This window comes from Hippocampus comes, unplaced genomic scaffold, assembly GCF_001891065.2.
Source record: "Hippocampus comes isolate QL1 unplaced genomic scaffold, H_comes_QL1_v1.1 scaffold238, whole genome shotgun sequence".
Taxonomy (NCBI): Eukaryota; Metazoa; Chordata; class Actinopteri; order Syngnathiformes; family Syngnathidae; genus Hippocampus; species Hippocampus comes.
The window spans coordinates 624633-634602 of NW_017806177.1; the positions used below are offsets into that span (position 1 = coordinate 624633).

The following is a 9970-nucleotide window of genomic DNA, read 5'->3' on the forward strand; positions in this document are numbered from 1 at the left end:
CCTCTTGGAACATCCTGTGCAAAATACTTTTTTTTTTTGTCTTGCCACCATATTTAAAACAAAATAAAATTTGCAATAATCAAGTTACATTTGTTGGATAAATCATATCGAAACATATCCACCAAAATAGCCCCCCAAAAATCGAAACAATAAAACAACACATATCACTTCAATAGACTGCACTTCCTTGACACCGATGACTACTTTTCTCTGCGCAGTTCAAAGTTGAATTCATTCCCGGGACACATACGCAACAGTAAATACACTATCTCAAATAATCGTTTCCAATTGAAATCAATGCAAATGCCACTCATCCATTTTAGCCACGCCTCAAAAAAAAAAAAAAAAAAAAACAAGCAAAACAACCCCCCCCCAAAAAAAACACCAACAACAACAACAACAAATTTGTGTTTTGAATTAGTAAAATAGCTCTATACATATCTATCTCTTTGAAAACATACAAAAAAAAGATATTTTTAACTGTAATTACTCAATGGACAATGTGCTGCTGCCTCTAGTGTGCATGCACACCTAAGCCATGTGGGGGCAGTATAATACAAAGCTATAAATGGAGAGAGTCACAGGTATGTTTGGCAATTTTTACAAAGGATCAAGAATATATGCCTGTGATTATTTTTGTCTGTCTACAGATGCTTCTCCACTGTTTGTGCTCAAACGTCCTTCGCTTCAAGCCACCTAAATGCTATTCGTTAGCCCATCTATGGCATTTCCCATTGTGCGTTATAGCAGTAAGCAACCAAATTTCAAAGCAAAGTTATGCAGTTGTTTTAAACACAATGTGTTTAATCTTTGTTTCACATTGAGTTTGAAAGTGAACTTCAACTGTGAGTGCCAAGAAACAGCTTGAATATGTTTTTTTTTTGAAGAAGAACAATTGTTCTGCCAAACTGCTGCCTGATGTTTAAATGAGATTTTTTTTTCCTCACAAAGTCAAAGCAAAAACAATAAATAAATTTGACTCATATCAATCTTATCTTTTGGCACCACTGTACGATGTTGCCTGTAATATTTGGATGCTTTTAAAAAAAAAAAAAGATGTTATAGGAGAATAACACGACTCTTACAGTGAGGGGGTGTGTTCACTCTCTCCATGCACTGTCGAACAGAAAAATTAATCATGTGTAAGTACAATCGATTACATCTCCCCTGCACAGCCACAACTTTGTGCTTTTTTTTCCCCCCCCATTCAAATGAAAGACCAGTGAAAACGCCCCCCCCCCACCCCCACCCTCTGGGTCTTTTGGCACTTTTGCGGTACAAGACCATGATGTCTTCCTTTTTTTTAGCCCCACAAAAAAGACAACCATGTACATGCAAGGGCGAGGGAAAGGGGGAAGACAAAGCAGGCTAGCAAGGGCAGTCGGTCCACACGCGACTGCCGTTGCTCAGAGTCCGTATCGCTGCAGGCCGAGCAGATAGGCCCCGCCCCGGCTCTCAATGCAATCCTCCACCCACCAACCGCTACTGTCCCGACAGCGACACCGCCAGGCAGCCAGCAGCACAGCAGCAGAGAGGCAGCAGCAGCACCCAGGACGGACGCCAGGGGGAGGAAGAGAGGACAGAAAGCAGGGATGAGACCGGCCTCATCCACTCGCTCATGGAGTGTGTGTGGAGGCGGAAGAGGGGGAGAGACGGGAGGGGGAGAAAGGGAGTGGAGAGGGGAGAGTAAAGAAGGCCAGGGGGGAGGGAGGCCCCTGTGCTATCCGCAGCTGTCTGCGTCTGTCACAATGTGTGTTGTCACACAGTCGAAATCAATTTGCCATCGGGACTGTCACTGTGGAACAAAGAGAGAAGGAAGCTTGCCAGGTCGGACACACTCAGAGAGAGAAATGGACAGAGACGGACAGGACAGGACGGGACGGGACGGCACACACGAGAAGGCAGGGCGCAGTTGGGGAGAACTTTGCAATCCTACTACTCCAAATAGCACCAAGACCAGACTTCACATTGCCTCATTACAAAGTTCACCCCCTACACCCTCAATGAAAATCATTTCATCTCAGTTGCAAGGGATGCTAGCTTAGCGCAAGTTAGCTTTTTTTGGGGTAGGGTGGCATCTCCTGCATGAGCTGAAAACTGCCACCAGAAACTGAATTTGAATAACAAATTGAATTTGTATTGTATAATTTGAATCATTGCATTGCCAAACTGAATTGTACAATTTGAATGGATCAGTTTGGAACCGAAGTCCAATAAACTTGAAACTGCATTTAAAATGTTGAAATGTATTTCATTGTCAATGAAAAAGCATCTCTGTTCATTCAAAGCAAATTTGGTTCTCTGAATTAAATTAGCTGCGACAAGCATTTATTTTATTTTAGCAATAGCAATCGATGGCAGATGCACAGATCTCTTTTTCAAAGTAGCACCTTTGTTATTGAAACATGGCTCGACAGAAAAATGGCATTTCTGAAGCAGCACATCCACTTGATAGCACCTTTCTTAACCCTTTGTGGTACAAGTCATCAGGTCAGGGAAGGGTGAAAAGGTTCTTTCAAAGAGAGGAAACGGCAGGGAATTGGTAGGAAATACGTTTCATCATTTTGAAGGCAGTTTCAAGTTTACTCTACCCAAGTTCCAAACTAATAAATTCAAATTCGGATTCAGTTTTTCAATGCAATGGTTCAACTTCAACAATACCAATTCAATTTATTTAATTCACCCTCTGTTTTTCAATGTGGTTATTCAAGTTTAGCCATTCAAATTCAAATCTAAATGATTTAATGGCACATATTTCAGCCCATAGGGATCTCCCGACAAAAAAAACAAACAAACAAACAAAAAACCCCAAAACAATGACTGACAAGCAGAAATGGGCGAAGTTTGTCGACACACATAACGCTCCTTCTCACACGCCTACGAAACACATAGAACATATATGCTGACTGACTGGACAGTCATAGGAACGGTGTTAGAGCTCTTATTTCAAAGACAGCGACAAACGCAACAGAAAAGGACAGGTAAGAGGAAAAAAAAAGATGCATTCAAAAATAAATATTCAAAACTCTGCTCCCCCTTTTTATTTTATGCGGGTTGGTTGTGAACCAAGTTTTCTGGTTTCAGAGTACAAGTGTTTTCTTAAATAGAATAATTACACTAATCTTTTTAATTAGAGATGCAAGTAAAATTTTTGATATCTTTTTTTGCGCAAATTCAGAATATGCCCTCGTTTTATATCAAATACATTAAGTTTTCATAATAATAATAATATAATATGCATTTTAGTAAAGTCCATCCATCCATCCATTTGCTGATCCGCTTAATCCTCACAAGGGTCGCGGGGGTCCTGGATCCTATCCCAGTCATCTTCGGGCATTAGGCGGGGGACACCCTGAACCGCTTGCCAGCCAAACGCAGGGCACACACAGACGAACAACCTTCCACGCTCACACTCACACCTAGGGGCAATTTTGAGCGTTCAATCAGCCTGCCATGCATGTTTTTGGAAAGTGGGAGGAAACCGGAGTACCCGAAGAAAACCCACGCAGGCCCGGGGGAGAACATGCAAACTCCAAACAGGGAGGCCGGAGCTGGAATTGAAACCGGTACCTCTGCATTGTGAGGCCGACGCGCTTACCACTGAACCACCGGGCCCGCCCATTATAGTAAAATATTAAATAATATTCATGACTGAAGGGTTAGGTTCAGCAACAAAATGTGTCATTGGTTTAACTGGTCAAACTTAACTAAAATATCACAAAAAACGTTTGTGTTAAAAAAAAAAAAGGCAAGGCGTTTTTTAAATCAACTTCAAAATATATGTTAAGAGACAATCAAGTCATCTCTGATTCAAATTTGCTGTTCATCTGTGTTATTTTCCCAAACCAAAATTCCTTATAAGGAGAATTGCAACTTTGGTAGTTTGTTATTGTTGATTTTAGAGACTCCCATTCGTAAATATATTTCAGTCCACTCTTTTAAACATTAATTTCACAAATAGGAAACTAATTGTGAAAAAAACGTGAGATTTTTTTTTCCCCATTTTGGTATGCAAACGTGAGTCACTAAATTGATACATTTAAATTTAAATGAACTGTAAATTAATTCATAAATGCATCAGTAATATAGCACATTTTCAACTCCCGCCAATCATCAATTATCCATTTTTTTTCCTGTTGCTTACAAGGAATCACAAAAAAAATTATTTCCGCTGCCATCAAAACAAACAATTTCAAAAACTTTTTTTTAACCAATGTGCAACAAACAAGTCAGGTGACACATTGGTATCTTTATTGAACATTTGACTAAATTTGACAAAGAAAGCTACATTTTATTGATTTTTCAAATGAAACTTTTTTGTATGGAATATGAAAATAAATCGAGAGCCACTTCTAGAAGCATTTAAATGAACTGTTTTGCATGTCTCGTGACAGTCACGTTATTCTTTTGTGCCTACAAACTCAAAAAGAGACAGATTTGTCATCTTCTGTTTTGATTACACCTTCCTCAAGAGAGAGAACCTTTTATTTTTAAACTGTATGAGTCACGGCGCAGGCTGGAAAAGACTTACCTTGTGGCAAAGCGGCCATCATAATCCTCAATTGCAGGCTGAAAGAAGACACACACACACCCCCCAAAAAAAATCTGATGTTAACTTGCCACCAGGTGTCAGGATACAGCAAGAAAGCCTACGCTACTAAAGAACATTGCCAAATGCCTTCAGTGACTACTTGTGTGGACTTGTCTCCTACCTGAGTGCCAAAGCCTGCCATGCTGTAGGGCCTGGGGCGGGTCTGCGCCAGACTCTGCGCCAACAATCGGGCGGTCAGGCCATAGTCGGGTGTGGGCAGGGATTGGTCGCTCTCCAAGAGGTTGCCCGTGCTGCTACTCTTTCCGTGATGTAGGCTGGCCAGACAGGAGGAGAAAAGCCTCAGAGGACGGGTCGCCATGAATGAGTGGACTAAAAAAGGCATTTTAAAACGCAAGCATTGCTGAGGCACCACTCACAGATCAGGAAAACAGCTGCACTCTTTACTGGCGAAAACCACACAGACGAACGCCTTTTTATGAGAAACTGAACAGTGGTTCCTTGACTTAAAAGCAGGGCCGTCGCACCAAAATTTGGGCCCCCATGATTAATCGTCATGAGGGCGGGTGGAGGTCAGATGGATATATTGCCAAGTATCGATACCAGGTATCGGCATCTTATTTGAAGGTATGGAGGGTACCGATACCAGTCATCGATAACGAAGGCAAAACAAAATCTGACAACTCCTCCTCTCCAGTAGTTGGCACATCAGAAAGTAAGGTCTTTGGTCACCATTTTTTTGTTAGTGTGTTAAATGAAATGTTATATATTAAAAGTACAAGCGATATCGGTACTCGGTATCGGTTGAGTACGAGTGCAAGAGTGACTACTCATGCTTGCATTGAAGTGGTATTGAGCATCCCTTAAAAGTAGTTTTAATTACATGACACTCAGGATGGGAACCCCTGCCAACTTTGTTGATGTTCCAAGCAACAAGTCTTCCCACTCCCTCCGCCCCCAGATCAGCAACCATGCTTCCAAGTGCACCAATTAAAAAATTAAAACAAAACCAAAAAAAAAAAGCCATGGTTTACTTTTTCTGGCTTCTTGTTGCTAGGCAAAGTTATAAGGGCTGCCATCGCACATTAACTAATAAAGCTGAGAATATTCCACCTTTCACCCTCTGTCGGTTTGTGTTCTGCGTCAACGACACCGACAGAATTTGGGAGGACCAAGTCGAGCTGAGATTTTCACAGCATGGGAGCTACGTAAGTACCGGAGTCAGAGCAGTGGCTATATGAAAGCTAAAAGCCAGGACAGAGATGTGAAGTGACAGGAGCCTCTTTCACAATGTCAATTACAGCCGTGAATATTCCACCTTTTTCCGCTTTGGTCTCCGTTGAATATGTGCAACACAGAACTAAGGAGGGCTGCGCTGACCTGAGAATTTAGAAACAGAGGCAGAGCGGCAGCTTTGTGAAATGACGCTGCCCAACGTCATACACATCATATTTGTAGAAGTCGCAGGCAAAAAGTGTGTGAAAGAGGCTGCAGACACCCACCAGGGAAAATACTCCAAAAACAACACTGCTTGTATCATGACAGGTTTATTTATATGCATTTTCGTAAATGATTCACTGCTCTGTATTTAATATAAAACACAAAAAGAAAAAAAGGAAACTATCTCCATCTGCCGGACCGTCCGAGTCGCCACTGCTTACTTCACTTTGAGCTTCTCGCTGTCGGTCTCAGGCAGCACTCGCGTGTAGGAGAAGGGGAACCAGCCACGCCTGGTTAAAAGAATCACACAACTTATTTTCATGACACAAAACGAGTCTCAAATGGTGTTAGAAAGCATCCATTTTACATTTTGTTCTTCTCGTTCTCGCCATAGTGCCAGCCGTCACGGGCCTCCGGCACCAGCAGAGTGATGACATCGCCCTCTGAGAAGCTGAGCAGGGTGCCGTTGTCGCCGGCGGCGTGCGAGAAGATGGCCTGCACGCGGGAACGCCCGTTCTTCTCCAGGCCCGCTGCCATGGAGCTGGACCTGGGGAGGGTCCGTGTCTCACCTGAGCAGAGGCAGAGGGTGAAAGCCATAGAGGTGAGAGACGGGATGAGCTCGTTAAGAGGTAGAGATTACAGGATGTTATTTGTGGCTTTGGTGATGCTAAATTTGGCAACTGGACCAACTCCTAAAGTTTAGGTCTGTAAGTGATATTAGTCAACAGAAGGTCTCAAATGTAAGACTCGGCTAATCCCGAGAGAAAGTCCTTATTCGTTGGATCCAAGTTACTCTGCTGGTATCAAGGTAGGGTCCAGTCCCTAAACCTGACAAACCAAGGAGGTTTACTGTCTAGCGTTATCGGATAGCTTACCCACTGGGTTCTTGTTCTTGGCGGGGCCTGGCCTGCGGACAGGGAGGGTGTTGGAGTAGACGTCGCTGACCTGTCTCTGAGGCTGGGCCTGGGACTGCACCTGTGCCTGGGTCTGGGGAGACGAAGGCCTGACTTGGGACAGAGTCCCTCCATCGGTCCAGTATTCCTCCCCGTGGACTCCCGTTGTCCCATTGACCATGGACAGGCCTTCGGGGCCCATCAGCCTCTGCAATGAACAAACAAAGCGGCCAACTTGATGCGTGTCCATACAGGTCCAATTGACTGAACGTCCGAGTAAGCTCACCGCCTGGTGCCCGAGGCCACCACTCATGAACACAGCCAGCTCGGGAGGAACGGGAAGCGGCTGGGCTCCCGGGATGGGGTCAGAGATAACCAGGTTGGATTTGGAGGTGTGCAGGGGGCTGGCGCCGCTCATGGTGGCGGATCCCATCTGCTGGGCCAGAAGCATGGCCCTCTCAGGGAGCTTGTTGGGGTCTGAACAGGCCTGTTGCCACACCGGGATCTTCTGAGTCAGAAGGTCTTTACCCTGGAAGGACAAGGAAGCGTTGTGTGACAAGGGGTGTCAAACACTGAATCTGACACCTTCAGAAAGCGATGATAGATAAGCTTGTACTCTTCTGGGAAGACTTCAGAAAATGAACAAGATTTGTAGTCATTTATCCAGATGAACAGAAGTGAAACAGGAAATGGTCTTTTCCAAACTGGTCTGACAGAGCTGGAGGAATAGAATTAGAATACAAAGATGAACATTTTGGGTAGACAATTTCTTTTTGATTTTGGGATTCAATTTAGGCATGGGGTACCTTCCGCACCAAAAACACTCATACTGCAAGGGTGAATGGACGTTATGTGCCCTGTGACTGAGTGAGCCTCTCGCCCAATGTTTCCTGGATTTACGACAGCTCACTTTGATGGTCATCCACCATGATGGTCAAGTTGAAGCCTGCCTCAGAGTACAATGATACTTTTGGGGCCTTCGAGTCAGTAAATGGGTACCTTGGCTGACTTCTGCTGCGAGTATCAGTGGTTGTCTCAGTGATCGACTGGTAACCAGTCCAGATTGTCACACTGCTTTGTACCAACGGTTTCCTTGGATCAACTCCAGCTTACCAGAACAGGATAAGCTGTAGAAAATGGACGAATGCTTGACTAAGGAGTCTAGTCCAAACCCCGATCGACCGATTCACGGAACGAGGTTGATCCTTTCTGCTTGACGTGTCCCATTACCTGGTGACAAATTCCTGTAGTCTGCTTTTTGCTCAGTCAGCTAGGGTAGACTCCAACTCACCCAAGCATGAGAAAATGGGTGTGTCTAGTCCTATCCATGATCGACTGACTCAAGAGTAGAGGTTGATCCCAAGACCTTTACAGTTACAGTGTGTAAGGAGGTCTCTGCATTGACTGATTGGTTTGCAAATGTGGTTAGAATCGCCCCCATTTCTTTGGTTCCTTTTTATGTCAAATCTGATTGGGTCATTTTCAAGTTGGAACGGAATCAAAGTTTCCCAGTTCCTCAATTCTCAGTTTGTTCGGATCTGTGGCAAAAACACCTACGATAGATGGTTCAGATTTCGAGACGACATATGGAAAGTAGAACAAAAGTTGTCAGTGGCTGTATACAGATGGACGGGTGAAATGATACAACCAAGTATTAAGTCTTAACTGATCTGCCTATTTCTGAAAATGCGCCCAAGCAAGCCTTTGTGCATTTTTGCCCCAGCATTACATACCAGCGCCGAGTTTCTCCACCCTTGACATGATCATCTAACGCTGAGGAGATCTGAAGCCACTTTCAAGACGGCCAGCCGCTTGGACTACGCTGTCTGAAATCCCATCAAAGCAGATTCTGTTTCACGGAGAATCGATGCCGCTGCCATCACGTCAAAGCCAAAAGTTCGATTAAACTTAGAGGCGCGGCTTGCTTCATTGAGAGTCTGACACGCTTTAGCTGGAAAAATAAGGCTAGCTTTTGGCACACGGCTGCCGCGTGACGCAAAGTCAACGCCTTGGTAAAGACTGCAGTCACTGAAATAAACACTTAGTCCACAAAGGTTACTCCTCGCCGTGCATCCTTGACCCGCCGCACGCTTATAAAAACAGCCCGCGTGGGCCAAGAGGCAGCCGAGCAGCCCACGCTAGCAACTCACAGGCAAGCATCTTTGCAGAACATTCTTTTTTTCATGCATTATTACCGCTCCCTCCTTGTGTTAATTTGTCCTCCTTCCTCTGTTATCGCACACACGTATAAAAACACACCGGGCACCCTTAGGGAGGTTTGCTTTCGTTCAGGTCGTCCCACGCACATGCCCACGTCCTGATTAATGACTAGACTCCATGTTGATGCAGCGCAAACACACACATAGGCACAATGCTCATCTAGTGGCATCTTCAAGCCCGACACTTCACACCCACCAGCAATCCTGGGAGACCGATGTCTGCGTTCAAGAGGCTCTTATTTCAACTGTCAGCACTGATGTGGGAAAATGCGCTCTGTTTTTTGAAAATCGACTCCAGCTTTGATTTGTATCCACGATGCCAACATCCGTTCGGCATTTGGGCCCAATTCTCCAAAGTGTGATGGTAGATTTACGACCTCAGACAACCATGGCTGCCATTGTCTACAGTCATAAAGGCTTTTTAAATGAAGAGACCCTTATGAGCGCTTAAAGCGAGCGTGTCTTTTAATCAGATGTTTCTCAATGTGCTTTGATAGCAGGTGGGTTACTAAACAAGAGAGGATGGACACTTCGTCTGCTTTTTTATGACACAGTTTTTTATTCTCTTTCTTAAAGCGGCAGGAGAAAAACAAGAAGATGACTCATTCAAATGTGCATCTGCGCCGCGACTCACCTCGTCTTCATCGTTTGACATTACAGTTAAGTGTGATGAGTGCTTTATTACTTTTGATGTTGCTATATTTTATCGTGATCAACTTATTTTCACACTTAAACGGTTTGTGAAAATCAAAATGTGATGATTAAAAAAAATATATATATATATAGAGAGAGAGAGAGAGAGAGAGAGATACATGCACATACATACATACACATACATACATACACATACACACATACACATACACATA

At 44.0% G+C, this 9970-nt stretch overlaps 1 protein-coding gene across 6 annotated transcripts in view; it reads right to left on the bottom strand.

The window, feature by feature from the left end:
- baiap2a (BAR/IMD domain containing adaptor protein 2a) overlaps positions 1 to 9970 on the bottom strand; it is a 69125-nt gene that overhangs the window by 2906 nt on the left and 56249 nt on the right. For 2 of the 6 annotated variants that reach the window (XM_019897408.1, XM_019897407.1), the window contains 7 exons: positions 7169 to 7411; positions 6865 to 7090; positions 6357 to 6558; positions 6211 to 6279; positions 4713 to 4866; positions 4532 to 4569; positions 1201 to 1482 (listed from right to left, as the gene is read on the bottom strand). In XM_019897408.1, coding sequence (XP_019752967.1) covers positions 1407 to 1482; positions 4532 to 4569; positions 4713 to 4866; positions 6211 to 6279; positions 6357 to 6558; positions 6865 to 7090; positions 7169 to 7411 — 1008 coding nt within the window. In that variant the 3' untranslated portion in view covers positions 1201 to 1406. The other 4 variants (XM_019897409.1, XM_019897411.1, XM_019897413.1 and 1 more) reach the window with 3 other exon arrangements.